The sequence below is a fragment of the Mixia osmundae genome (genome assembly GCF_000708205.1).
Source record: "Mixia osmundae IAM 14324 unplaced genomic scaffold scaffold_6, whole genome shotgun sequence".
Taxonomy (NCBI): Eukaryota; Fungi; Basidiomycota; class Mixiomycetes; order Mixiales; family Mixiaceae; genus Mixia; species Mixia osmundae.
The window spans coordinates 717,807-743,131 of record NW_014575558.1 but is presented as its reverse complement, the minus strand read 5'-3'; the positions used below and the strand labels follow the sequence as shown (position 1 = coordinate 743,131).

Genomic DNA, 25,325 nt, shown 5'->3' with positions numbered 1-25,325 from the left:
ACGTTGTTGGGGAGCCGAAGGGACAACCAATATTCGATCGTCTGCGCGAATTTACGCGTTCCAAACTTCGCGCGACGGTCGACAAGCCCAAGGGTGGGCAGGCTCCTCAAGAGGACCATGGCGATTCAGGATCTAGTACCAGACAGTATACCTGGCCAGCAAGTGACAGATCCAGCAGCGCTACATGGTCTGCGACAGTACATCGCCAACTTGTGTCAGGTTCAGCATACAAGGCAGGCTCAGAAAGGCTCTTAGCAAGACTCGCTTGCTGAAACATTGTGGTCTGAAGATTCCCAGGCAGTCAGCCTGTCAGCTTCACACAAGACTCACTCGACTTGCTCGAGCAACGGGAGTACGTCTTGTTCGTTCGGTGAAGACGTCTGCAGCTAAAGACGCCGACAGCTTTTGGGTCTGCGAGAAATCCAATGGCGTACGAGTCATGGTGCTCATTATGAGCAATCCCGAAACGAGTCAGGAGATCTACCTCGTAGGTCAAGCTAGCGATCAGTCAGACTCGGCTCAGCGGAGTGCCACCCCTGCAGATTGACCGTAACGACAAGTATTACATGAACACCGAGGTTTATTTCCCCAGGCACGACAGCTTTGAGAATCTGCAAACGGACACGCTACTCGATGCCGAGCTCGTGATCGATGTAGATCCCGAATCTGGCCAGGTGAGTCCCTCTCATTAGGACGTGATAAGGATTGACAAAGAGGCGACAGCATGTGCTGCGGCTGCTGCTGTTCGATTGTCTCGTCGTCAATGGCGAAAACATCATGCACAAACCTCTCCTATCGCGCTACGGTGTGAGCAAGCGTCTCTTCGACCGTGATATGCCTGACATCGTCCTGCAGCGCTTACGAGAATTCGTGGTCGCGCCCCATCTGCACTTTCACAAAGTCAGCGGACCTCAGATGCTAGCGCGACAGCCGTTCGAGTGAGCTGTGCCAGATCGGCCACTCACCGTGCTTATCCTTGGTGTAGGATCAAGTTGAAGCCGCAAGAACTAGCTTATGGCATCGAAGCCGTCTTCAAGAATCATCTACCCAAGCTGCAACACGGCAACGACGGGCTCATTTTCACTTGTGCAGAATCTGCATATACTCCAGGCACAGATCCATACATGTCAGTCTGTCTCTGATCTTGCGCACTTGTGCTCAATTCGAAGGCTGCTACAGACTAAAGTGGAAGCCACCAGAAGAGAACTCGATCGACTTTAAGCTTCAGCTCCGCTTTCCTGCCAAGTTAGATTCGCCTGATCACGCAGACTATACGCAGAAGCCAATCTTTGCACTGTATGAGTCTGGAGGCTACGAAGGCGATCGGTTTTTTGACATACTCGCCGTTTCGGACGAGGAATGGTCAAGGTCAGTCGCAGCGCGCTCACTCAGTGCGCGACTGAGTGTCGAAATCGGCTGGCAGGATGAAATCAACAGGAGAGCAGTACGATGGAAGAGTGGTCGAGTGTGTCTGGAATAGCGCCGAACAGAACTGGAAGATACTCCGATTCAGGGATGACAAGCGTCAAGGCAATTTCAAGGATATCGTGCAAAAGATCATCCAGAGCATTCAAGACGGCGTCGAAGCGCCTGCGGTGGGTTCGATCGCTGATAATCAGGCAAGTCGCGCTGAACCTTGGGCGATTGGATCGACAGCTCATCGAACGCGCATATGCGATTCGAAAGGCGTTCAAAGCGAGAGCGCAAGAACGTGCAAGTGGTGCTCGACCGCTGCAGGTCATTCCTCCTGCTCCCCAACCTATTCACGTCGCTGCGGAAGATGCCGCAGTACCCTACTTGCCTCTTCCGAGCATGAGTCCTTTCGTCACGAGGCCGACAGCACTCAGGCTCAATGTAGAGTAACAGTCACGTTTGCATACGGTTTTGTTGTTGTCGCTACATTGTCACTGCTTCTATGCACTATTCGGGTCCGCCCTCCTCCGGCCCACCTTGCATCTGTGGTCCGCCACCATTGCGTTCTGAATTGGGTCGTTTCGCACTGAGTATTGCGTCTACTCGAAGCAGCAAACACGCAGCCTGTCCGTGACGGCTGTTCGTAAGCGATCTGTGTGCTTTACCGAGCTGGTACGCACCTCTATGGCTGTCTTGAGTGTTTGTACTTTGACTGCTGCGCTCTCGTAGAGACCGTATGCTTTCATTTCTTCCACCTTACCCGTCTCTCCGTTGACACCGTAGGAGTGCTCGCCCGAAGCATGCTTAGCCTATCGACGCTGTACCGATCAGCGAACTATCCGCTGGCACTCAGGAAGCGCTTACCCTGAGAGCGGTGAGAGTACGAATGGTGTTACCGCCAGCATTTTGTACGAGCGTTCGTGGGATCACCTCGAGCGCTTCTGCTACGCCACGGAAAGGCCATGCTTCCACACCTTCGATCGTCTTTGCCACTTTGGCCAGGCCGACAGAGATGGCCATCTCTGTCGCGCCACCTCCTGGAGCAAGTCGGGGATCGAAGACGACGTTACGTGCGACTGCCATTGCATCTGCAAGGTTGCGATCGATCTCTTTGATGATATCCTTCGAAGGACCTCGGAGGAGGATAGTGCAAGCTTTGGGCGATTTGCACTTTGTCAAGAAAGTGAAGTAATCGTCGCCCAGCTTTTCGATATTGAAGAGACCGCATTCTGCTCCGACATCTGAAGGACGAAGATCTTCTATCCTGTTGACGATCGTTGCACCGACTGCTCTTGCTATCCTGTTGTTGTCTGATTTGCGCAGGCGTCGGATGGCGGTGATGTTGGCTTTGAGGAGGTAATGTTGAGCAAGATCGGATACGCCCTTTTCGGTGAAGACGAGATCGGGTTTGAGTGAGATGAGTTTATCGCACATCTGCTTGATCTGTTCTTCCTCAATCTCCAAGACTCTGTTCCAGTCTGTCTCCTTGGTGATCTCGATAGCCGTTTGGGATTCGCCCTTCTTGTACTCGAGGGGACAGTCGAGTAGGATGATGCGAGGGTTTTCGATCCTTCTCCTCATCTTGGGGTGAGTGACATCTTTGTTGACCATGATACCGTCCAATACGGTGGAGTCTTCTATTGCACCGCCTTGGACCATCTCCACACGAGCGTATCGCTTCACATCTACTTCTTTCTGGCCATTCTCGTCTTTTGTGACGATACGGATTGCGCGCAGAGCGAGCGAGCACATGAGATCCGACCAGCGAGAGACAAACTTTGTCCCGATGGAGGTCTTGATCAGTGCGAGCATGGCGTCTTCGTTGGTGACGTCGATGGGCTGACAGATTGAGTCGAGTATCGCCAGAGACTCGGTCAGAGCGCGTTTGAATGCCGAGATGATGACGACAGGGTGGATATTCCTCTCCAATTGCGGCAGAGTCTGTGCCATGATCTCACCGGCTGCATGCATCGTCAGCACCGGCCATACGAGGGCAGCATGAGGAACATGCCTAGTATTATGACAGAGGTCGTGCCATCACCACATTCTTCATCCTGCGTTCTCGCCAACTCGATCATACTCTTTGCAGCAGGATGAGTGACCTCGATCTCCCTGAGGATGACATTGCCGTCGTTGGTGAGCGTGATACCGCCCATGGGGTCGAGGATCATCTTGAGCATCGCGCGCGGACCGAGACAGGTACGGATGACATCTGCCACCGTCTTGCTTGCTACGACGTTGCTGATCGCCGTCTTGCGTGCATTCTGTCGTTCGGGTGCCGTGTTGACGACAAAGGCGGGCATCGACATCTTGCCTGGCCGACTCGAGACTCTCCCTGTCTGGCTGTTCGCGCACAAAGTTGTGTGTGCCTTGGTGAGCAAAAAGTGAGCGAGCGCGTCAATTCTATCGAACGGACAAGCAGAGCTGCGACAGGATCGATCAGCAAGCGATGCGGCGAAGTCTGGCGAAGCGATGCGAGCTCACATCGAGCAGGACGGTCTCGACTCGGACACGGCTCCTGATAAGGCAGGCTTCAAGCTCTTCAGACGGACCAGACGTCGATCAATCCAAGCCACGACCCAGGAGCAATAATTCCTCTCGTCCTGCTCAATTTGATGCTGCACTTGTCCACCAAGCTCTCGGATCCGTCCCTCGACCTAGCCCATCGGACAGACCAGCGACCGCGCCTGCGAGGAGAGCAGAGATCGACACGTCCGGTCCCAAGCCCGTTTTTCGATCTGCTGCCTATATTGCCGCAACTCAGCAAAGAGCACAACGTATGGGGTCTGTTCTATCATCCTATATGCAGGCCTGATCGACACGTATCACGCACAGGCATGAGCAGAGACGAGGCGAGCACGAGCGAGAGACCGAGTAGATTTGGACGGGCAGAGACATACAGGCGACCGAGCGACCCATCGAGAAACGAATACCCGCCTCCTCGCCCGAGTTCGCCTTCCTACAACGCTTATCCTCGTTCTGCACCACCGGAGAGCAGGCAGATTGGGCGAGACCCGAGAGCTGCTTTTGGCGATCAGAGAGGCGGTACACGTGGCCGGGGTGCGCGAGGGCGAGGAAGAGGCAGGGGCGATGCTCCGAGCGGTAGGGTACAGAGAGTGCGCAGACCGGTGGATGTCTCGCCGCCCTTGGGACCTCCGCCCGAGTACGCCATCGAGCCAAAGACGATCTATAGCGAAGAAAGTCTGAGGTCGCTCGTTGGAGAGTTACGCTCTGCTCGATTGGGCCCGCCGCAACGTGCTACGACAGCTCTGCCGGCACTACAGAATGCAACTGCTGTTGCTGTGAAGAACACAGAGAAGAAAGAGGTGGCAGTAGCCAGAGCGTTCCCCCAAGTGTACGATACTGCCATCATCTCACTCGTGCAGAACCCTAGCATCGACAGACCCAAAGCGCAAGAGATACTCGGTCACATTGACAAGGCACTGGAGCCTGCCAGACCGCACCCTCAGTCTCAATGAAACTGTTGTACGACAAAGTCCTGCGAATTCGTTCGTCTCGATCGATCACGCTCGACCAAGACGCGTCGATTGAAGTCGCGTCTCGCTAATTTTGCCAGCCGTCCATGAAAATGAATCAGTGGCACTGCCACCAGTACGCTCAGGCCCGGATGATGGCCGTATAGACACACCGAAGGAGGTCCCAGGCAGAAGTAGGTCGCGTTTCGACAGCATGATCAAAGCAGAAGCGAGCTTCGCCGGCCGACACAGTCGAGTAGGATCGCGCACTCATGTCAGGATAGGCAGCCTGTCTACCCGACACGCAAAGTCTGCAAGCACGAGTACGGTGAGGAGCACGAAAGGCTACACTCGCCTAGATCGGACAAGTCTCGATGAGAGCTTCTCGGACGAGGAGAAGGGAAATCCCAACGGAACGGCTGTCTCGCCCGCTTCTGAGTTCTCGGGCTTGCCTTTGCCTGCAGGCAAGTCGAGGCACAGCTGGATACCCAACTTCAGACGAACGGAGAATGATCTCAACAGTCGAATAGAGAAAGACGAGCCACCCGCGCGCGGCAAAGCAAGGCGACGATGTGGTCTGTCAGTGATCTTGACGCTCACCATCATTGCCATCTCGCTGGGCACGGCAGTCGTGTGGACAATCAGCCAGACTTTCGAGTCCGATGATGCTACGTCGTTGACCGGAACGCTATCTGAGCTATGGTCCAACCTCGTACATCCCAATGCTGCCCAAAACACTTCAGGTGAGCTCGGTCACAGTCTGCATTGCTTGCAGTCGCCGATATTGCTCGCAGTCTTGCCCTTGACGGGTCTGAGCTCCAGCACTGGCACTTCGAGCGAGATGGTGCCGGCTATTGTCACCACATCGACAGCAGCCTCGCAACCCACGCGTGTCTTGCAGGAAAACAAGGTCGTCTTGCTTACGCCGGGCAGCACACCGAATACAGCCCTTGCCGCGGTACAGACAGATGTGAAATCATCCGTAGCATCAACCGCTGCAGCGCAGTATCTAGACACGCGTCCTGTCATTCGCAAAGCGCCCGTCTCGGCCTTCGCGCTTGAGCTAGCAAAGAAGCAGCACCGGCAGATCGACGTACACGATGTCAAGTACATGACGTACCTACCGCATTCGGGCTTTCACAATCAGCGTATCGAGTTACAAAACGCGCTCTTGCTCGCGCACATGCTCAATCGTACCCTCCTTCTGCCGCCATTACGTCTGGGTTTCGCACTCGGGTGGCAGACGAAGGAGCTCCTTTACGAGAGCACGGTATTGACGGACAAGAACACGCTGCGAAAGAAATGCGAGAAGTTTGTGACTGAGCTAGAATGGCGCAAGGATCATCCGGAAGCAAAGACGTATACCCCTCTAGAGACAGCGCCGGAACTGGTCAGCTCGAACAAAGGCAGCGAGATCAGGCCAATGAGTAAAGGCCAGATGTCGGCTTGCAAGGAGTATATCAGCTACACGCAGGTCGAATGGGATTTCATTGCCGACGTCAGAGCACGAGTCGAGTCTCAACTGCCACTCGTAGACCGATGGAACTCTTCCAATGCTTGGTACACGACATCGATTGCTAAAGGTGGTCTTGGCTTAAAGCCATCTGAGGTCGAATACTTTACAGACGAAGCTCGATATGATCTCTATTTTGTGGGCGACACTCATTCTCCGCCTCGCAATACCGACAAAGATTGGAAAAGGCGGTTCGATATCGAGCAGCTCATGAGTCCACCTTACATTGAGAAGCGTCTCTTCGATTTTGGATCGATGTATGGATCTGCGCGCGTCACGCCTACTGAGCCGAGAGACATCGATTTCGCTCGTCAAGTGGGCAAGTCACTCGTGTTCCGGATACCCCTCTTGGAACCCATCGCTGCTCAGATCAGCTCGATGATGGGTGGCATGAGCAACTACATCGGTCTGCACCTGCGTATTGGCGATGGCGTATTCTTCCGTCATTCGGATCAATTCATGCGGGAAGTCTTCTTCGCTTTATGCGAGTCTACACTCGGTCTGTCGAAGGAGACGACAGAAAAGCTCTATACGCAAGGCAAAGTCAAAGTAGACATGCTCAGCAATGCTCATGAGAAGCGTTCGCACGAAGCTAGCTACGACCTAACAGAAGGCTTGACTCCTGATGATCTCCTGCCTAACGAGCCGAGCTCCCCCAATCGACGTAGGCTGCTCAAAAGAGCTCGACCTTCGCCCAAACGATTGTCATCTGCTCTGACTTGTCGAGGCGAGCTACACAAGGACCCAGAACTGTTGCCGCTCAATACGCCGGTCTACATCGCGACAGACTCGCATCATCCCTCGAGCGACGCCGTTCTCGCGCCCTTCTTCCATGCGCTACCTTGTGCTTTCGTTCTTGGCGATTTCCAAGGCTCAGAATACAATTCGGCGCCCCTTGCAGCATTCGCATCTTTGCAGAACGTACGCAACAAGCTAGACGGCGTCAAGATGGCGCCGTTCTTATACCCCTTTCTGGAAGCCATGATTGTCGCCCGAGGCTACACAGTCGTCGGCACGCCAGGCTCGACGTTCAGCGGCTTCAGCTCGGGCGTCCTGCATCGCACTTACAAGCACGAAGCAAAGCAGACGAAATCGCACCTGCAATCGCGCTCGCACTAGACATACGCTTGTATATGTTGTCTCACTCAACAATGGAACTTGTCCTGCATAGCCCCAAGGCACCGACGCACTTCTTTGACCTATCAGGCCCTCGGCGCGTCCTCAGCCTGTCATCTACTCGACCTTGTTCCTTCGTACTATCCTTTCGCAGTGACACGAATGAACAGCAGTGACGGTCACCGATCGCCGCTTGATCCACGTAGCTTGCGTTCATCGAGTCCTGCCTGCGATGGCCCACGCTCGCGACGACCTGGTTATGTCACGCAAGCTTCTTCATCACCTATCGGTGGGACATTCGATCGTCATGCTCAAGTGCCACCTCGCACCATCAAGCAGGATGAACAAGATATCAAAGCCAGAATGGCACGCATGCGGATGCTTCCCGCCGGTGGAACGCGCGCAAGTCCAATAGATGAGAGGCAGACGGGTCCCAAACGACGTATGACCAAGCATGCTGCAGCTCTTGCCTCCTCGTCACCTTCGCCAATGCCTGGCAGTCTACGAGGATCGACAGGCTCGCCGACGTCGCGTCAGAGCAAGTACCTTTATCAACGCAAAGCTAGCACGAGGTCTATGCTTGAACTCAGTCAACATTTCCAGACGCAGAGCAGTGCCCACAGGTCCAGAAGCTCGTCTCCAGTACCGCCTTTTCAACTCATCCCGCCAAAGCGACGAGACTCAGCTCTAGTGCGATCAAAGTCGATGGTATCCCTCGGCTCACGAGCTCAGTCGAAAGCCACGTCGCCGACGTTACCGGTCGCGCCGGTACCACCCAGCACTTTTCATCGCCGTCTGACTCGCACGCAAGAGCCTAATGGCTCCAATTCTCGCAAGCCGAAGGTGCGCCGGTAGACCCTCCGCGCCGTCAGCGCTGACCAGCCCCACTCACAGAAAGTATGGTCCTCATTCAGATCTATCAAGGCACTCTGGCGACAGACCGTCCACGTGGGCGCAGGATCGTCGCCTGATGCTACTTCAACCTATCAGCCTCGCTCGACACGCCGCTCACAACACCAGCCGACTTTGTCTAGCAATCCGCTTCGTGACAATGGTAGCCGGCCGCCGCCTCGACCTCCTAGAGGGAGCTCTTCTCTCTTTGACAATCCAAGACCACCCGCAGTCACCTCTTCGCCCTCTCAAACCCACGGGGCTATACGTCCCGCTAGATCGTCGTCGTTTGCGGCGCTTGACCGACTTGCTCCGCCAACTAAATCGCCAGATTGTACTACGGATGCGGTCTCAAAGCGTAGATCTATGTTCAGACGCACACAATCATTCACAAACATCGCCCAGCGTTTCAAGCATCCATCACGAAGGCAAGACGGTGCGCATATCGCTCAAGAGCGCTCTCGTCCGCTAGAACCGATCCCAGCAACGCCATCGAGCTCCGGCAGCATCGAGGATCAGCTCGACGGCTCTCCAGGCATGTCTGCATCTGATCGACTGATTGCTAGCGATTTGGTCAGACTGCCCTCTTTGAAGATTATCTCAGCTTCGCCTAGCAACTCATCAACACTCATATCTCCACGCTCGTTCCGTCGCGCAATGCGAAGCTCGTATCACGAGCCAAGCCTGCGAACCTCTAGGAGCGATAGTCAGCTCTATACCGGACAAGAAGGTATCCCTGCCTTTCGCGGATCGGCCGCGGTCAGCGAGCTCGACGGTAGCCCAGATTCAGACTTCCTCGATCAGGTCTACGATATCTACTCGGGCGAGTCTGCCGAGGAAGAGGTATCGAAGTTATCCGATGCTTCAGTAGACGTGTCGATGGGTACCGCTGGCACATGTGTGAGTCAGCACGCAGTCATAGCCAAAACGGTACCGGTCACTGCATCTGGCGCCTTTGCGCGCGCACGTCTTCGTCTTTCACGATCATATGGCAATCTCAAGGGGCTCAAGGATACACGAGATTCAATCGCAATGCGAAGGAATCTGCCGCGAACGATACAGAGCCCATCGCGCATTTCGAATGCGGTCGACTCCCAGGCACCTTATGCACACTCTAGAATATTGGATGGTGCGTCATCGATGACCTGCGCTCTGCAAGCTGATGAGAGGAACAGACATGATTGGCGCTTACGGTGGCAAACGTTCTCAAGAGAGCGAAGCACTATCGGACAATGCGATGGAAGAAGTTCTGCTAGGTTGCACGTATCCACCTGTCATCGAAGCCGTCGCTCTCACGCCGAAATCCGCACGCACGAGATCACACAGTGCCGTAGAAGATGCCGAAGTCGCGTCACATTCTGGCAAACGTGCAAAACGTCATGGCACGCTTCTGATGCCCGTTGTGCCGCTACCATAAACGCAGCACATGCAGATCAGCCTGAGTTCAGCCGTCACGGCTGTTGCGCTTGAGCAAGAAGGCCTTTACGGGATCGGCGGACATGACACTTTCCCACTTGCATGAGCAGCGGTCGAAGCCGGGCCTGCTCGGGTGCATATGTGGACGATTGCGCGCGCGACATTGTCTGTGCGAACAGCATGCATATTCAGATAGGAAAGTATGGCTAGACCTGCTTGACGGCGATGCCCGCGCACTCTAGCTTGCTGCGATGCAAGGCGTCAACGGCTACTATGATCCAGCAAAAGGACTGACATGTCCGCAGTCACTGGACGATAGCCGGTCTTGGCCCCGATGAGGCTGAATGAGTGTAGCACTCCAGTCGGTGAGTGGTTGACCTGTATGTTGAAGGTGTTGCCATTAAAATTGTTATCTGCGCATCAACATGAATCTGATCTTTGCGTGCCTTGAGGCGTACGCACAATTCATCAGACTGAAGTGGTCGGCTCTTGATGTATCGCCGAAGCCGTAGCCCGAAGAGGTAACGGTCACATGCGGCTGAGGGCTAGATCCCCTGACAAAGAAGCTGTGGAAAGTTTCACTTCAAGACAAGCATAACCAATGACGAATAGACCGCTGACTCTACGTCATATGCCATCGAGAAGATATACATAGCGGGAATATTGCCAGCTCTGCCGGTCAATGTGCAGTCGGTTGTAAAGGCGCGTTTGGTCAGGGACGAAGGCGCGGCGTCGACTGGCGAGGCGGTGCCGGTCAGGGCTAAAGCAAGCATGCTGACTATGAGAAATAGCACGTTCAACATCATGCTCGCCGGATCGTCTCTAGAGAAGCAAAAATTCGCAGCAGAGCGAACCAGCTATCGTCGTGACGGTAACAAGCCAAGAAGTCGCCGATGGTCGTGCAGGCGCCCGTCGTGAGCCGGCTCGATGCTACACGTCGTAAGGACCACCATTTCTGAGAGCGGCGAGATGTTGCAAAAATCCGTTCAGCAGACAGCAGAAGTGGAGATGCCACCAAATGCGCCCGCTGATGTGGCGAAAATGGGGATGATCCCAGTGGCGGATGGCACGTAGCTTTTCAGCGTTGTCAAGTCATGCAGTCCACCAGGATCCACGTTTGAGATGTATTGAGTTGCAGCCAAAGTCTTTGTAGATCAATTGCACTGAAGGAAGTCTGTCACCAACGGGTCGGCACGCGATGTGACCGGGCTTGCAGCCGGAGAGGGCGACTTGATAGCACAGAGGTTGTGCGGTAGCCAGCATGTGGTATGGCAAAGCGCTAGAGGCTGTATAGAGGGGATATTGCGGTCTGAAGACACCAAACAAGGCAGGCGCAACTTGCGCAAAGTGCAAAACGCGCGAAAGCTTTGATCGACAGATCCAAAGGCGCGTTCGAAATCCAGTCACTCGTCGCTGCCATGCATGTCATGCTGCTCAGCCTCTTCGCCCTCTTGCTCTCACTTTCCCAAATAATTTGCTCAAACATCATACAAGTACCGCATCCGTCGAAAACGAGAGCCTTCTGCCTGCAATTCACCGCATGCGAGGCCCGTTGCGAAAGCAAGACACCCAAAGGCCCCTTCGCGTTCACGGCGCGAGTGACGGCGCCCGAATGGCGTGGATATGCCAATCTCCAGCCGGAAAAGTGCACAAGGACTCACATGAGCTGTGTGAGTCTCGGATCACCGCATAGCAGCAAAGCTCAGGTTCCGATCTAGTCCGATGGCGTGCATTGCGAGGCTTCACTGGACAAGGCGGACCCTAACGATCAGCGTGGGCTCCTCTGCTTGGTGTGATTTCAGCCGCTAAGACCGCGACAGTGTGGATCATGAAGATGGTGCTACGCCACACCACCCAATGGCTTGTGGCTCCTGATCCGCGCGTTGAGGAGTTGATGAAGAAATGCTGCGACATACGCTATCTACGCACCTTCGACGCTCGCCTCATCGCTCGTGGGCTTCACAGACGTCGCTTCTCGTCGTGCCTCTTGACCTGAGCGCGCAGGTGACCCTCTCACCTTTTCGGGAGAGACCATCTCGGCATTCTGCGATTGGAAGGAACACTTGGACCATGCAGCATACTGCCGCGAGCATTTCCACAGCTTCGTCATGTGTACACTTACAAGAGCAGCGTACCCATGCATCTCTGACGGCGTCCGCAGGGCCACTCGAGTGCGAAGTAGAAGTCGACACCTGTCGGGTCATACAGGGCCGTTTGGAATCCAACAAAAAGTGTCAGTGGCGCGACAAGGCAGAGGAAATGTTCCTAGAGCACCCGGACGACTGCTCTGAAGGCTGGGATTCGGACTCAGATACATTGTGACAGCAGACTTCGACCGCATTTCTAGATGCGTAGCTTGACCTGGCCGCAAATGGTGTAGGCAGACATGCAGGACATGTCGACTTCAGCATTGTTCAGGCATTATCGCAACCAGTATGCCTATAGTCTGATCTAGGATTGCATTTGCCGACCTAGCAGGTCGCAAGATTGTCGGGCGTGCATCCGACGTAATCTTTCGGCTGCCACACGGGTACCTCTGGTCGGCCAGGCGTGCCGCAAACCAGACCAAACGAAACTGGATATTGCGGGTTTGAGTACGTAGACAGGCACAAAGGGGTCTTTGCTTGCCTTTGGGCATGAGCCAGAGATGTCGGAAGTCTTGGTAGACAAACTGGCCGAGGACGGCGAGTTTGAAGTAGGTGAAAGCGGGATCGCTATAGAGATCCACGTCAAAGACAAAGCGATGTGACAGTACATCGCCATCGACTAATTTCAGTCAGTACTCGGCCGTATGCGAGCATGCAAACATACAATGGAGACTCGTCTTTGTCCACTTTGCATTCTTGAACTGCGCCGGGTTGGGGTCATTCTTTGATGTCACGACGAGTGGACTGTCGATCGTGTTGACGACGCCAATCTGTAGGGCTCAGATAAGGTCAGTCGACGGAGCAGGCTGTGGTGACATACACGACCGCCGCCGTCAGTGAAAGAGAACCCGGTGGCAAAAGTTCCGAGGCTGGTAGCGAACAGCATGGTGCATTGGCCCGTAGCAACAGATCGCTCTGTGAGTTCACTTTGAACGGCGGCAGGATGAGCGAAGAGGCTCGTCGAGCAGAGGACGAGGCAAACGATGATGCTCTTGTAGTTGAACATCGTCGAAGTCGACTACGGATGTTCCTGACGAGTCACTGGGAAGGACAAATCGTGCTGGAGGAGGAGGGAGACAAAGTGTTTTCCTGATGAGATGTCGCATAGATGTCCGCGCTGTGAGGTAGTCAAGCGGAATGTTGGGCGCCGCAAGACCGATCGAGTCCTTGCAGCGCGACGCGAAAGATAGCAAAGTGTCGCATCTGTGTCGACTCGATCCGCCTCGGCGCACCGTCATACGCTCCCTCGCAAGATGGACACTGGCAAGATCAACGTCGAGAATGTGCTTCTGCTAGAGCAGCCTTTCCTCAAGGTGTGTCTCACTCGCTCACGAGCTGTGTGGTGCAATTGACATTGCAGAACAGATCCCATTCGAGCAGATGCGCAAGACGAGCAAGGCCAATCAGCGGGCCATCGACAGAGAGCTCAGCAACATGTCCGACATCATAGCTAAGCGGATGTCTTCCGATACGCCGACAGACCAGCAAGAAGCGCTAAAGACTGTCGAAAGCATGCTGACCAAGATGCTCGCACTCAAACGCAAGGTACGCCTTCGGTCTGGGCATGAGCATACGATCTGACATGTTCTCATCAGGTTGACGACTCCACAAAGACTTACAAGACCGCACAGCATGCCATGCGCGAACGGATCGCTCATCTTGACCAGCTCTACCAGATCGCGTCCGGTTCGTCGCCTGATAGCGAAGCGGCTTATGCGGACTGGCGCGCGATCCGCCTCGCTCGGCAGCTCACCGAATACTTTCATAGACAGTCGTACGAGATCACAGCGAGCATGTACGCAGAAGAAGAATCGATCGAGCCACTTGTCGATGCAGCACTGTACGATGAGATGAGGAGGATAGATGCCGCACTGGCCGAGCGCAAGGTCACCGAAGCACTGTCATGGTGCAAAGAGAATGCTACCGGTCTCAAGCGCATCAAGGTGGGTCACCTGCTGCGAAAGTAGACACGACTGACGTTGCGCGCAGAGCTCGCTCGAGTTCGAGCTACGACTGCAAGAGTTTGTCGAGCTCTGTCGGCTACGACAGCTCGGCCAGGCGATTCAGTATGCCCGCAAGCAGCTTGCGCCATGGCAAGGCACCTACCCGGATGAGATCAAACAAGCCATGGCACTGCTTGCCTTTGCGCCAGATACCAAATGTTTGCCGTACAAGGCAGGTCATCATCATTTGCAGGCGTACTGGCTTACAGACAGCCGAATTCGCAGGACCTGTACGATCTAGCGTGGTGGACTAGGATACAAGCATCTTTCAGGCTTGCTATCTATACGCTCTACGGTCTTCCACCAATGCCTACGCTCTTCCTCCCGCTGCATGCAGGCATGGCAGCTCTCAAAACGCCTGCGTGCACACACAGCGCTACCGAGTTGCGTAACATCAACTGTCCACTGTGCGATGACGAAGCACTTGGTGGTCTGGCTAAAGCGGGCAAAGTGCCCTTTAGTCATCATGTCAATTCGACAATCGTCTGCTTCATCTCTGGCAAAGTCATGCAAGATGACAATGTGCCGCTGTGCATGCCCAACGGAATGATCTACTCCAGCGAGGTGCGTCACTGTAAGAAGAGGACAGCGCAATCTTTGGCTGACGTCTGTGTAGGCGATGCATCGCATGGCTGCCGAGTCGGGTGGCACGGTTCGCTGCCCTCGTACAGGCAAGGAGTATGCGCTTCACGAGCTGAAGAAGGTCTACATTTCATGATCGCTCTCGAATCACGACACATGTTGTTGCACACAGTATGCATTGCAGGTAGCAAAAGAATCAGACATGGTCATATCACGAGGGAGCATCGAGTCACTCTGGCTTGCGCCCGGAAGCTGATCGTTTTTGGAACGATCAGCCTCGACTTTGAGCGATCTGCTCCCTTTTGCGGGACCGTGTGTCATCCTATGTGAGCGCTCTAGGAGAGAAGGAGTCCGCTGATCAAGAGTAGTCCGAATTGAGTTATGCGCACGCTCTGGAAGAGCATGTGTGGGTAGCACACCGCGGATTGCACTCAAGCCGCTTCGCTGTCCCGATGGATGGGACGACATCGCAATCGTGAAACAAGCAAAGGGCAGTCCCTATGCACCATTGCCAATCTGATCAGACTTCTTATCTCCCTCGTCTTCCTTTTGAGAAGCGTCTTTGGGAAAGTAAAGAAGCAAAGACCAGAGGTATTTCTGGTAGCGCACGCGTATCGAGATGACCGATCGGCTCGTCTCGAGCTCTTGTCACTGCCGTCTGCCGTCCACGAACCCTTGCGGGCGCTTCTGACTCGACAGGACGTAGCCAATGAAGGGCACGAGGCACCGACATTGAGGGACAGTTTACTCGGACCTTAGCCCCTTTGCGAGAGGTAGAGACAAGGGGCAAAGTCTCTTGTGTGTAGCAAAGTACCGCGGTCTTTGATCAGCGGACTCTTCAGAGGTTATAAGGACGAACGAGATTGAGTCATTTTTCACAGGCGGAGGCTGGTACGCCACGTGGCAGCATCTTGGTGTGAGAGAAAAGCGTCAAGAGTGCCGTCTCGCAGGGCTGGGAGCGCATTCGTGTCGGCTCATCCAAGCGGTCAGGCACTCGACCGACAGACAGCTAGCTCCCTCACTCGCGCTCTTGATCCGCGGACCACTCTGCAGTCAAACGACACAAGGCGAACGCGTCTACGCCGCCCTGAGCCTATCGTACGCCGGAGTCGCAACTGGGCTGGTTCATAGCTCCAGTAGCCTCAGATCGGTCTGCCGGTCCATTTTGCTCGTGTCAAATCGGTCCGTACATCGATTGAAGGCTAGCTCACACCTGGCGGCAGAAGTGCGGTGACGATCTGAGCTTCACACAGCTCGAGTGACGCCGTCTTGTCTCCTTTGCTCGCCACTCGTTCAGCTTGCTCTGTCTATATCTTGTCTGGTCTCAATCCGCTCGTACTGACATCTGTCGACCTGGTGATACGTCAAGAACGGCTAATCGAGCTGCTCGGCTCATTAGTGTCCACTTGGCAGCTCCTCCTGCGACGATCAGCTCTTATTGGCACTGCCAACGATCCACTGCCCGCATCGGACTCAAACACGCAGAAACCCGCTGTGGAGCTCAGACGAGCTCTCTCTGACGTTCAGACATCAGCACGATACCGATCTGATTAGCATCACCGGCGGTCTCGCGACAACGACGTCATGTCGTCCGTGACGCGACGGAATCATACTCAGCCAACTGGCCTACCCACACCTCCGCACTATACCACCGTCAGGCAGGACAGCGGACGAGAAGTCATCGTCATCGAAGATACGCCGCCAATCGAGACACGGAGTGCGAAACGAGCTCGTCATTCTGGCTCATCCGCTTCTGGCGCTTCCAATCTTGCGACCCGCGCAGCCTACACGTACAGAGACCCGCCGTTTCGCACTAGCTCAAGTGCAACCAACGGCAGAAATGGTGCACGGACAGAGCAACAGGCCCAAGCGCCGCCTTTGACCAACGGCTATGCCGCAAAGTATCAGGCCGCTCAGCTACCTGCACAAGTCCAACAGCTCGCTCATGCGGGACCCTCGAACGGCATGGGTGTACCTGCTGCTCCTGCCGCCAAGCCGGCAGCTGTCGCTTCGCGGAAGAGGAAAGTTGCGCAAGAGACACCCGCGAGCTCTTACGCTTCGCGCGTACCACCGCCACCGATAGCGAGCAGCTCAGCGCTACCCTGTGACGACAAGGAAGGCCATTTTATCGTCAGACCTGGCGAATTTCTCGATAGGGGGAGATGTCGGTCACACTGCGTTTGAAAGCGTGCGAAACTGATTACGCTCATGCTTACAGACAGAATCATCAGATTGCTAGGTCAAGGTACATTCGGCAAGGTTGTCGAGGCCTTCTATTTCAAGGAGCAGCGCACTGTAGCCGTAAAGATCATTCGCGCGATCCAGAAGTATAGGCAAGTCGAGCCGGCGCAATTAGGATGAATTCTGACTGCGCTCTCGAGCTGTAGAGATGCCAGCAAAGTCGAGATCAAAGTCCTCAATCTGTTGCGGGAACGAGATCCGAAAAACTCGAAGTACGTTCACCCTACGCGCGATCACGCTCAGCTGACTTGGACGCTAGCAAATGTATTCACATGCTCGACTGCTTCGACGATCGAGGGCACATCTGCATTTCTTCTGAGCTGCTGTCTGTCAGCGTTTTCGACTTCCTCAAAGACAACAGCTATGCGCCATTTCCCGATAGCCAGATACAAGACTTTGCACGACAGCTACTCAGCAGTGTAGCTTGTGCGTCCGGCGCTTCTTCATCGCGCAAAGCTGATACAGCTACAGTCGTACATGATTGCCGACTGATCCATACAGATCTCAAGCCAGAAAACATTCTACTTGTCGACAACGATGCCAGAGACGTACCGCTCAAGCGTGGCTCCTCGAAGACTAAGAAAGTACTGCGGTCATCAGAGATAAGGCTTATCGATTTCGGAAGCGCGACTTTTCAAGACGAATACCATGCGAGCGTCGTTTCGACCCGGCACTATCGCGCGCCGGAGATCATACTAGGCAAGCCTGGCTCTCTTGCTGCCAGCACATGCTGTGCTAATGCTGCATGCAATGTGCAGGTCTTGGCTGGTCGTACCCTTGCGACGTCTGGTCAGTCGGCTGCATACTCGTCGAGTTCTATACCGGCGAAGCATTGTTCCAGACGCACGAGAACCTCGAGCACCTTGCAATGATGGAAGTCGTGTTTGGCCGGATGCCTGCTCACTTGCAAAGAGCAGCACAGTCAGTGCTCTTCGTATCGCTCTCATACGACGAGCTGATCATGCACGTATAGACGAGCGAGGCCGGAATGGTTCCGGCCAGACAAGAAGCTTGACTTTCCTCAGTCAAGCACATCCAAGCAAAGTCGGAAATTTGTAAAGGCGATGAAGCCCTTGAGAGTGAGTCGGACATCAATCAGCATCTGGGACTTATGCTAACAGTGTCGGATCTGCAGGAGATCGTGCAGCCGACCTCGATCGTGAACCACCGGTTCCTCGACTTGCTTGAGAAGCTGCTCACCTGGGACCCGAAAGAACGGCTCACCATCAGAGAGGCTTTGACGCATCCTTACTTTGCGCTCAAGATAGACGACGAGGGCTCGGCAGTAGCTCAGCCAGCACCGTAGTGATGACCACTTTTCATCGGAGTTCCAGAGTAATGAAGGGCTGCGGTTTCACTGTAGATCCGATGCACTTTCGCAAAGAGCAGCATTCTATGCAACATGGCTTGTCTATTTGTATTACAAGCGTGTTCGTCTAGTCTGGCAGTTCGCGCTCGACGAGTCTTGACCAAGTCGAGTCCTTCCACTCTGTAGATTTGACAATCGCAAACACCTCGTCTTCCTCTAGTCCGTATGCCTCGTAGACATCTTGCGGCGTGATCTGGCTCTCGGGTACGCCCTTTGTGCGCGAGGCTATCGCTCTACCACCAGCATCGGTACCTGCAAAGATTCGTTCGAGGGCATCACTCTCGGGATCGAACAGTCTGGGTTCCATGGCTTGTAGCAGGGCTAGCGCGAATCGAAAGAGGAAGGAATCGCCTTCGAGCACAAAGACGTCGAAAATGCGCGTGCAAAAGTCCAAGGGCAAGAAGGGCGTATAGAGCGTCGTCAGCCAGGGTCCGAGATAATAATTCGGTCTGACATCGTGTGCGACAAAGTTGCGATAGACTTTGGGCATCGTGTCGGCCAGCAGCGTACCGAATATGCGATAGTATGCCTCTATCTGTGTGCCAGTCTGGTGCTCAAAATCGGAAGAGCTCGAGCAGAGCTTGACTTACCTCGTCTGATACACCTGCATAGAAAGACTTGAGGCAGCTCTTGTTGACAAGATTGACAAGAGCGACAAAAGCTTCGGGCGGTGGCATGGAGATGAGCAGCATGGCAGCTGGAAAGCATATCCCGGGCGCATAAGACGGTCGATCGCGCCAGAAGACGCTATGAGCGAGCAAGAGATTCCTGAGATCGGACCACATGGGGCCGTTCTCTTTGTCGAACAGCTTTATGTTGGGCATCGTCCGTGAAATGTCATGGTCGATCATGATGAGGATCTCTTCTGGGTATGTTGAAGATGTGAGTAGTCGACTGACTAGCTGATGTGCCTTTGCATACGATCCTGCGGTCCTCAGTCAGCAGATGTGCGACAAAAGATGAGAGGCAGAGACCTTTGCTGATGGCGAGACCATTACCGATACAGAGACTCCATAGATTGGCACGATACCGTACGGGCATGGTGCCACTCCACCAGACATCTCTGAGCTTCGCGCTCGATCCCACCGCATGCCAATTGGGCAATATCTCCTTTTCCCAAGTAGAGAAAGCCTCGGCCGCTGCTCGATCTCTCGCCTGCTTCCTTATTGCTGCAGCTGCACGTTTCTTCTTCTCTGTCTCCTTTGCTGCTATACGCATGTGATCCAGTTGTTGCAAATGCTTCTGTTCTTCCAGCTTGCTCTTGGGAGGCAGATGATGTGGTCGAGTGGAAGAGACGACCTGCTGGAGTACAGTCGCCTTCGTCGCCGGCTTGGTGGATTTTGTCTTCTTGAACGTGTCGGTGAACGCCTGCGAAGTCTGCACAGAAGCTCTTTCTTGCTTTGGCGAGCGCTGCAGGCTTGGCGATCGAGTATGCCGGGGTCGAGTGGGACTTCCGTCGATCTTGATGGGCAGGATGCCGTTGCCGGACATACGTTTCTTGTGCGTCGCTTTAGGGGAAACATTTGGCTCTTCGGCTTTATGTTCGATGGCTGCTTTGTCCTGCACTGTCTTTTCAGACACGTATCGGCCGTTGGTGCCTGCAGCGCTGAGCTGGAAAGCTTTCTGTGTATCTGGTGATAGCCTCACAGAAGTGAATGCGCCGTCCAGTGGTGCACTGCGCTCGTGTGTAGGCGAGTCGGTCGTCGTTGGTTGCGAGACAGACGCGTAGGCATTGTACCCCTCATCTTCTGCAAAGACATAAGGCGTCTCTGCGTGCGAGAAGGAAGACGACGGGGACGAAGAAGGCTGTCGTGTGCTTTGGGCGGACTGCCACGTCTGATCATGCATGCCCAATCTGCCCAGTGCTCCTGCAGAACCGGGCCTATCGCTCAATGCACTGTCGTGTCTTTGCCGTATTGCTAGGCCAGGTCGGGAGGGCGTCCCTCCGTTTGCGAGCGAGCTTCTTGAGCTACTGCGGCGTGATCTGTTTGGTGTGTGTGGCTCGCTCGAGGATGAGATGAGACTGGGCCGTCGCTGTCTTGTCTCAACATAGCCATTGGCCGTCGGACTGGCAAGCTGCGGCGACCCATTGGATCGGTGAGACGTTGCTAGTCGTAGCGCTTGGGCAGATACAGCCAAGTCCTCATCATAGTCAGTCGAGGGTAGCGGTCGAGTAGCAAGTGACAGCTCCTCTGGCGTGCGAGTATCATCATCGTCCTCATCAGCATCAGACTGCCGCCTGGACAGCGCCGGTGAGCTCAGCACACTCGTCGGAGGCGTCCTGAAGTCGTCACTCTCGTCCATCGCTTGCCTACCTCCCTCGCCCGCTCGCCCTTTGGATCATTCTCGGTTCGACCGATAAAGACGACGAGACCAAAACAGGTTGCAAGTCGAGTCGAGCTGACTTGCAGCTGATCACCCAGACCCCCTTCAGACCATGGCAGGCGCAAAGAATCCCATGGAGGCCAAGCGAAAGCAAGACAAGAAGAAGCAACTCGCCAAGAACAAAGCAGCCAGGACTGAATCGAAGCAGAACAAGCTCCTCAAGGCAGATCACCGTACCATTGACGCCGAGATCAGGACTCTCTCTGCTACGAGTCAGCTCCTCAATCACATCACTGCACGAGAGATTCTCATGGGACAGCAGGCAGTCTCTCTGCGGAGGACACAGAGCGATTGGCCAGTCTCAAGAAAGAGTCAGAGAGGATCCACAAAGCCAAAGAAGCTTATCTCGAGCAACACCCCGAAGCAAGGTCGAAGCTCTTTCCGGCTGCTTCTACCTCCGCACCTCGTCCTGGACCTTCCCTACCCGTTATAGACACGAAAGATCTCTATGACTCGACAGGCAAGCTCAAGGATCCCACACGAAGCGCGTATTATGATCCTGTCTTCAACCCCTTTGGCGCTCCGCCGCCTGGCATGCAATACAAAGAGCGAGGTACTTCTTCTGCGTCTGGCGAAGAGACGATCTGAGAGTGAGATGACGCAGAGGATGCGCCGCCGTTACCCCAGATTGACGCGTCCAGCGAGGATGGATCCGACGAGTCGCAGCAAGATGAGCAGAGCGAAGCAGATTCGGATGACGAGATACCCCTTCCATCAGGTCCTCCCCCGCTTCCACAAGGTCATCTAGCTGCTCGTGCACCTTTATAACCGGCTGAGACTCGTTGCCCGCCTTCAGGAGTACCCGATCAGCCTGTTGAGTCAGAATCAAGCGATGAGGAGTTTGAGATACCTATGCCAGCCGGACCGCCTCCACCCAAACGTGAGCTTTGCCCGACCTCTCCCGATGCTACAAGCTGACCCGCACGACAGACATCGTCCAGCGGCCGATTCAGACGACGGCACCTCCTCGCCCAACATTTGTCCCGCCAAGACCGCTTGCACCTCTACCTGCCAAACCCACACTAGCAGCAAAGGCAGCTCAAGATCCCACTCGTGCGCCTATCACCCAAGAAGAGATCAAGAGAGCAGCTGCATCTGCTACAATATCCGCTGCGCCGCAAATTCGCGATCTTAAAAAGGAAGCCACCTCATTTGTGCCGTCGGCTCTCCAGCGCAAGCGCAAAGCCGACGAGTGACGAATGCATCTTCCCTCCATCAGATCTCGCCGAAATGCTCGGGCGCCGCGTTGGAGCATTGGGTCTGTTCTGGCGCGGGCTGACCGCTGATCGAGCCATCTGACCAGATGCACCTCCGATTGTTATTGAGCCTGCCAAAGTCGCCTTGACAAGCGTTCACTTCGACATTGCAATCTGTCAGACCCCCTGTACACGTTGTCAGGACCAATATTGCCTGCTCCCAAGCAACCTACACCAGGTCCGCCCAGAGAAGACTAGATCGCAATGTGGCGCCGCACCCCGAGAGCCAGGATCGCAGAAGACTAACACCTCCCAAAACAGCTGGTCAGCTGGGGCGCCTGCGGCACAATGGCTGATCAGTCTTCTCTGGCCACTGCGATGGTGACTTTGACTCAGCCGACTTGCCTCTGTAGAGTACGGTTTCGAAGGTACGGCGCATGATGATTTTGCAGCACTCCTCTATCGCCTTTGCTCCCAACATATCGCCCGACAGGAACTTCCCAGCCTGTAGGGTCACAGGAGTCAACTCATCCTGGAATCAAGGGAAACAGCATGCGTGCCTCGAGCTTCATCTCTGCTTCTATCAGCCAGGTGACTTTGCTCGGATCCATCTCGGACGGTTTTGCGCGGCAGACGAGACCTGTCGAACAACTGGCATTGCTGATCAACACCGCAGTGCGATTGCGGCAATTCGAGGTCACCTCATGCAGTTGGGCATCGTGTCCTGCTTATTCGAGAAAAGGTCCATGTGTCCCCGAAACTTCGGCCCGGACAGTTCAAGCTTGAGATTGAAAGGATGACCGAGCTCCCTGACGCTTGAGCACGTCATTTGGCAAGACGTCGTTTCGAGGCAGAAGGATCGCGAAGCGACTGGTCCGCCTGGCCATGCCGTTGTCGAGTGCGGAAGAGATATGAACAGGCCAAGAAGAAGCCACAGCATCATTCATGCAAATTTGAACGCTGCAAGGCGGCGTCATGGAGACGAGGGGACCCGACGTGTCAAAGAGATCTTCCCCACAGCGACACGCACTCCATTTAAGCTTAATCAGAGCTATCACTGGCCCATACGGTGGAAGACATCGTCCGGCGGTCGCTGCAGACAGCAGCATCACTAGGCCAAATACTCGTCTCGCCACGGTCAGTTGCGCCTTTACCCGGCAGCGTCATATTAGCAGCGAAAGCAGTCGAGCGCTCAATCCCGTACTCATCACCCAAGCAGAGATGGGCAAGCAGCTACATTTGCTGCAATATCCGCTGCTGCGCAATTCGCGAACTGAACAAGGCAGCCACCTCATCTGTGGGGTTGGCTCTCCGGCGACATTGTAGAGCCGACGAGTTACGAATGCATCTGGGCTCCATCAGATCTCGCCAAAATGCTCGGGCGCCGCGTTGGAGCATTGAGTCTCTTCTGGCGCGGGCCGAACGCCAGTCGAGCCATCTGACCAGTTACACTTCCGATTGTCGCCGAGTCTGCCGAACTCGCCTTCACAAGCATTCGTTTCTACTCTGCAATCTGCCAGACCCCCTGTAGACGCTGTCCAGGTCCTACGTCGCATCCTCAAAAAGTGACGCACAAGAAGTTCGCTCTGAAAAAATGAGCTCGCAGTGCGGTGTTGCACCCCGGACTGTAGGATCGCAAAAGATCAATATTTGCCAGAAAAGCTGGTTTGCCGGGGCGCCTGCGATGCAAAGGTGGATCAGTCATATCATCGTACGGCGACATCGCGTCCGGACGAGCCGCCTTGCCTTTGTAGAGTACCGTTTCGAAGGTACGGCGCATGATGACATTGCAGCACTGCTCCACCGCTTTGGCCGCCAACAAGTCGCCGGAGAGGAAGCGTCCGACCTAGACAGGCTGGATGAGCTTAGCAGCTTTCTGGTGGCAAGGGGCACAGCATGCGTGCCTCAAGCTTCATATCCGCTTCCATTAGCCAAGTGAGTTTGCTCGGATCCAGCTCGGACGGTCGTCCGTGGCAGAAGAGCCCTGTCGAACAACTGACATTACCAGTTAACACCGAAGTGACCAAGCAACCTTTGATGTCACCTCATGCAATTAGGCATCGTGTCCTGCTTATCCGAGTAGAGCTGCATGTGTCCCCGAAACTTCGGCCCGGACAATTCAACCTCGAGATTGAAGGGATGACCAAGCTCCCTGACGCTTGAGCACGTCATCCGGCAAGGCGTCGTTTCGAAGCAAAAGAATCTCGAAGCGACTGGATGGCCTGGATATGCCGTTGTCGAATGTAAAAGAGATATGGACAGGCCGAAGAGAAGCCACAGCATCATTCGTGCAAATTTGAATGCTGCGAGGCGGTGTCAGGGAGACGAGAACATCTGACGTGTCAGGTAGATCTTTCCCGAATGCGCGCGTCGTCAAGCATCACTTCAGTCGGCGTCAGCTGGTGTTCAGGAGCAATTCTAGCATGCATGAGTGGACTCAGCACAACGCTACTGCGGCGCGTCATCGCAAACGTCAGGTACCGGTGCGGGACGACGGTCAACAGTGCCATCGGACCACCTGCACTTTTTGCCTCGCGTGAGGGCGCCAAACTCGATTTGACATGAGCTGTCTATGGTTTCGCAATCCCTGAGAGACCCTGCAAGTGACAGGTGACATCAGCGTAGTTTTGCAAGATGAGATAGGCGTACAAGTGGTTCGCTCCGAGAATAGTAGCCCGCAGTGGGCTGACAGCGCATTTCGAGGATCGCAGATCATCAGGAATGTTTCCGACCTTAGTCTCGCAGACTCAGCTGCAGGTTCATCAATCTCGGGACCGGCGAATGAGCGGCTGACATGGCCGACCTTTGATCAGCCGGACTTCGAACTGACGGCGCATGACGACACGACAGCAGTCTTCCATGAGCCTCTTGGCGAGCAAGTCACCGGACGGCATCTCTGTCACCTATCAGCTAACATCAGGATGTGCACAAGGATGAAAAAAGGTTCATGAACAGCAAGCCTGATGTCTGCCTGCATCATCCAACTGACCCCGCTCGGGTCCATCGCAAGAGGCCATGCTCGGCATTTGAGAGGCGTTGTACAACTTCAGGCGTCCTTCAGGTTTTGCGTCACGTCAAAGGCCCAAGAATGCAGACCTAATGCAGCCTGGATTGTTTTTGGGTCGATTCGTAATCAGACTGAGATAGCCCCTGTAACGTTCCAGACCAAGCTCCAGGGTGAGAGTAAAGGGATGCTCGTAGATGCTCTTTCTCGCGCAGGTCAGACGACAAGCTTTGGCTTCGTAGCAGAACAGCCTGCTTGCGACGGCGGGTTGTGGCCCCGCCCATGCTGGTGTAGAGAGCAAAGCGAAGAAGTATGGCAAGAGCCACGTGTTCATTGCTGTTCGATGGCTTTCTGAGAACACGAATGGGCAGTAGATCTGGCAGCGAGGCGAACCCGAGCTCCGGCTATTTCCTGGAATTGAATATTGCGATATTGCAAACGCGTCAACTTTTGCCATGTTTCATCCATGATCTGTCATGCCAACGCGCTCGCGCCTCCATGCGCGAAGGACCTTCTACACGAGCATCGGTTCTCGCAGCTTAGACAATGCATCCAGGCATTGCATACATGCAT

General features: G+C 54.7%; 14 protein-coding genes across 14 annotated transcripts; 9 read left to right on the top strand and 5 right to left on the bottom strand.

The window, feature by feature from the left end:
- Window positions 1-88: 88 nt before the first annotated feature.
- On the top strand, window positions 89-1,863 carry L969DRAFT_24551 (uncharacterized protein; the record flags this gene model as incomplete). The annotated part of the gene is made up of 10 exons (XM_014711727.1): window positions 89-233; window positions 290-352; window positions 403-487; window positions 543-674; window positions 724-807; window positions 856-938; window positions 986-1,126; window positions 1,180-1,368; window positions 1,424-1,595; window positions 1,657-1,863. Exons 1-10 carry the CDS (start codon window positions 118-120, stop codon window positions 1,861-1,863), a joined length of 1,272 nt encoding a protein of 423 aa, XP_014567213.1. The 5' UTR covers window positions 89-117.
- Window positions 1,422-3,774, bottom strand: L969DRAFT_88377 (uncharacterized protein). Its single transcript, XM_014712076.1, has 5 exons — window positions 3,425-3,774; window positions 2,278-3,374; window positions 2,094-2,222; window positions 1,657-2,037; window positions 1,422-1,595 (listed from the first exon to the last, which is right to left on the bottom strand). The coding sequence occupies exons 1-4, from the start codon at window positions 3,720-3,722 to the stop codon at window positions 1,921-1,923; spliced, it is 1,641 nt and encodes a 546-aa protein (XP_014567562.1). The 5' UTR covers window positions 3,723-3,774; the 3' UTR covers window positions 1,422-1,595; window positions 1,657-1,920.
- A 55-nt stretch (window positions 3,775-3,829) lies between these two features.
- L969DRAFT_103962 (uncharacterized protein) lies at window positions 3,830-4,958 on the top strand. Its single transcript, XM_014712075.1, has 2 exons — window positions 3,830-4,190; window positions 4,249-4,958. The coding sequence occupies exons 1-2, from the start codon at window positions 3,863-3,865 to the stop codon at window positions 4,890-4,892; spliced, it is 972 nt and encodes a 323-aa protein (XP_014567561.1). The 5' UTR covers window positions 3,830-3,862; the 3' UTR covers window positions 4,893-4,958.
- A 145-nt stretch (window positions 4,959-5,103) lies between these two features.
- L969DRAFT_95139 (uncharacterized protein) lies at window positions 5,104-7,521 on the top strand (the record flags this gene model as incomplete). The annotated part of the gene is made up of 2 exons (XM_014712074.1): window positions 5,104-5,632; window positions 5,684-7,521. The coding sequence occupies 2 exons, from the start codon at window positions 5,104-5,106 to the stop codon at window positions 7,519-7,521; spliced, it is 2,367 nt and encodes a 788-aa protein (XP_014567560.1).
- Window positions 7,522-7,680: 159 nt separating this feature from the next.
- L969DRAFT_49733 (uncharacterized protein) lies at window positions 7,681-9,826 on the top strand (the record flags this gene model as incomplete). The annotated part of the gene is made up of 3 exons (XM_014712073.1): window positions 7,681-8,361; window positions 8,413-9,538; window positions 9,579-9,826. The coding sequence occupies 3 exons, from the start codon at window positions 7,681-7,683 to the stop codon at window positions 9,824-9,826; spliced, it is 2,055 nt and encodes a 684-aa protein (XP_014567559.1).
- A 205-nt stretch (window positions 9,827-10,031) lies between these two features.
- L969DRAFT_49661 (uncharacterized protein) lies at window positions 10,032-10,598 on the bottom strand (the record flags this gene model as incomplete). The annotated part of the gene is made up of 4 exons (XM_014712072.1): window positions 10,032-10,093; window positions 10,140-10,238; window positions 10,288-10,391; window positions 10,447-10,598. The coding sequence occupies 4 exons, from the start codon at window positions 10,596-10,598 to the stop codon at window positions 10,032-10,034; spliced, it is 417 nt and encodes a 138-aa protein (XP_014567558.1).
- Window positions 10,599-11,484: 886 nt separating this feature from the next.
- On the top strand, window positions 11,485-12,212 carry L969DRAFT_502670 (uncharacterized protein). Its single transcript, XM_014712071.1, has 3 exons — window positions 11,485-11,777; window positions 11,830-11,937; window positions 11,987-12,212. The coding sequence occupies exons 1-3, from the start codon at window positions 11,654-11,656 to the stop codon at window positions 12,145-12,147; spliced, it is 393 nt and encodes a 130-aa protein (XP_014567557.1). The 5' UTR covers window positions 11,485-11,653; the 3' UTR covers window positions 12,148-12,212.
- Window positions 12,040-12,863, bottom strand: L969DRAFT_88371 (uncharacterized protein). Its single transcript, XM_014712070.1, has 4 exons — window positions 12,793-12,863; window positions 12,637-12,742; window positions 12,454-12,591; window positions 12,040-12,400 (listed from the first exon to the last, which is right to left on the bottom strand). The coding sequence occupies exons 1-4, from the start codon at window positions 12,856-12,858 to the stop codon at window positions 12,297-12,299; spliced, it is 414 nt and encodes a 137-aa protein (XP_014567556.1). The 5' UTR covers window positions 12,859-12,863; the 3' UTR covers window positions 12,040-12,296.
- Window positions 12,864-13,225: 362 nt separating this feature from the next.
- Window positions 13,226-16,111, top strand: L969DRAFT_95136 (uncharacterized protein; the record flags this gene model as incomplete). Its single annotated transcript, XM_014712069.1, has 10 exons — window positions 13,226-13,285; window positions 13,338-13,517; window positions 13,568-13,915; window positions 13,962-14,147; window positions 14,201-14,539; window positions 14,592-14,678; window positions 14,810-14,869; window positions 14,972-15,299; window positions 15,439-15,655; window positions 15,811-16,111. 10 exons carry the CDS (start codon window positions 13,226-13,228, stop codon window positions 16,109-16,111), a joined length of 2,106 nt encoding a protein of 701 aa, XP_014567555.1.
- A 30-nt stretch (window positions 16,112-16,141) lies between these two features.
- On the top strand, window positions 16,142-18,104 carry L969DRAFT_95135 (uncharacterized protein; the record flags this gene model as incomplete). Its single annotated transcript, XM_014712068.1, has 8 exons — window positions 16,142-16,721; window positions 16,776-16,890; window positions 16,945-17,010; window positions 17,058-17,224; window positions 17,270-17,497; window positions 17,557-17,719; window positions 17,772-17,877; window positions 17,934-18,104. The coding sequence occupies 8 exons, from the start codon at window positions 16,142-16,144 to the stop codon at window positions 18,102-18,104; spliced, it is 1,596 nt and encodes a 531-aa protein (XP_014567554.1).
- Window positions 18,105-18,175: 71 nt separating this feature from the next.
- Window positions 18,176-20,471, bottom strand: L969DRAFT_63337 (uncharacterized protein; the record flags this gene model as incomplete). The annotated part of the gene is made up of 3 exons (XM_014712067.1): window positions 18,176-18,702; window positions 18,758-19,092; window positions 19,142-20,471. 3 exons carry the CDS (start codon window positions 20,469-20,471, stop codon window positions 18,235-18,237), a joined length of 2,133 nt encoding a protein of 710 aa, XP_014567553.1. The 3' UTR covers window positions 18,176-18,234.
- Window positions 20,472-20,604: 133 nt separating this feature from the next.
- L969DRAFT_95133 (uncharacterized protein) lies at window positions 20,605-21,748 on the top strand (the record flags this gene model as incomplete). Its single annotated transcript, XM_014712066.1, has 5 exons — window positions 20,605-20,764; window positions 20,815-21,105; window positions 21,157-21,291; window positions 21,349-21,432; window positions 21,483-21,748. 5 exons carry the CDS (start codon window positions 20,605-20,607, stop codon window positions 21,746-21,748), a joined length of 936 nt encoding a protein of 311 aa, XP_014567552.1.
- Window positions 21,749-23,342: 1,594 nt separating this feature from the next.
- L969DRAFT_95132 (uncharacterized protein) lies at window positions 23,343-23,911 on the top strand (the record flags this gene model as incomplete). Its single annotated transcript, XM_014712065.1, has 2 exons — window positions 23,343-23,683; window positions 23,806-23,911. 2 exons carry the CDS (start codon window positions 23,343-23,345, stop codon window positions 23,909-23,911), a joined length of 447 nt encoding a protein of 148 aa, XP_014567551.1.
- On the bottom strand, window positions 23,893-24,765 carry L969DRAFT_625086 (uncharacterized protein; the record flags this gene model as incomplete). Its single annotated transcript, XM_014712064.1, has 4 exons — window positions 23,893-24,345; window positions 24,398-24,499; window positions 24,552-24,644; window positions 24,738-24,765. 4 exons carry the CDS (start codon window positions 24,763-24,765, stop codon window positions 24,197-24,199), a joined length of 372 nt encoding a protein of 123 aa, XP_014567550.1. The 3' UTR covers window positions 23,893-24,196.
- Window positions 24,766-25,325: the final 560 nt, after the last annotated feature.

Excerpts from the sequence above, each read along its gene's own strand:
- L969DRAFT_88377 (XM_014712076.1), bottom strand. The coding sequence starts at position 3,722 with ATGTCGATGCCCGCCTTTGTCGTCAACACGGCACCCGAACGACAGAAT. Across the intron at positions 3,375-3,424 it reads GACCTCTGTCATAATACTAG|CCGGTGAGATCATGGCACAG; the intron begins GCATGTTCCTCA and ends CGATGCATGCAG. Across the intron at positions 2,223-2,277 it reads GTACTCTCACCGCTCTCAGG|GCTAAGCATGCTTCGGGCGA; the intron begins GTAAGCGCTTCC and ends CAGCGTCGATAG.
- L969DRAFT_88371 (XM_014712070.1), bottom strand. The coding sequence starts at position 12,858 with ATGCTGTTCGCTACCAGCCTCGGAACTTTTGCCACCGGGTTCTCTTTC. Across the intron at positions 12,743-12,792 it reads TCACTGACGGCGGCGGTCGT|ATTGGCGTCGTCAACACGAT; the intron begins GTATGTCACCAC and ends TGAGCCCTACAG. Across the intron at positions 12,592-12,636 it reads GACAAAGACGAGTCTCCATT|TCGATGGCGATGTACTGTCA; the intron begins GTATGTTTGCAT and ends GACTGAAATTAG.
- L969DRAFT_502670 (XM_014712071.1), top strand. The coding sequence starts at position 11,654 with ATGAAGATGGTGCTACGCCACACCACCCAATGGCTTGTGGCTCCTGAT. Across the intron at positions 11,778-11,829 it reads CGACGCTCGCCTCATCGCTC|GTGACCCTCTCACCTTTTCG; the intron begins GTGGGCTTCACA and ends CTGAGCGCGCAG. Across the intron at positions 11,938-11,986 it reads TTTCCACAGCTTCGTCATGT|GGCCACTCGAGTGCGAAGTA; the intron begins GTACACTTACAA and ends CGGCGTCCGCAG.
- L969DRAFT_103962 (XM_014712075.1), top strand. The coding sequence starts at position 3,863 with ATGCGGCGAAGTCTGGCGAAGCGATGCGAGCTCACATCGAGCAGGACG. Across the intron at positions 4,191-4,248 it reads AACTCAGCAAAGAGCACAAC|GCATGAGCAGAGACGAGGCG; the intron begins GTATGGGGTCTG and ends TATCACGCACAG.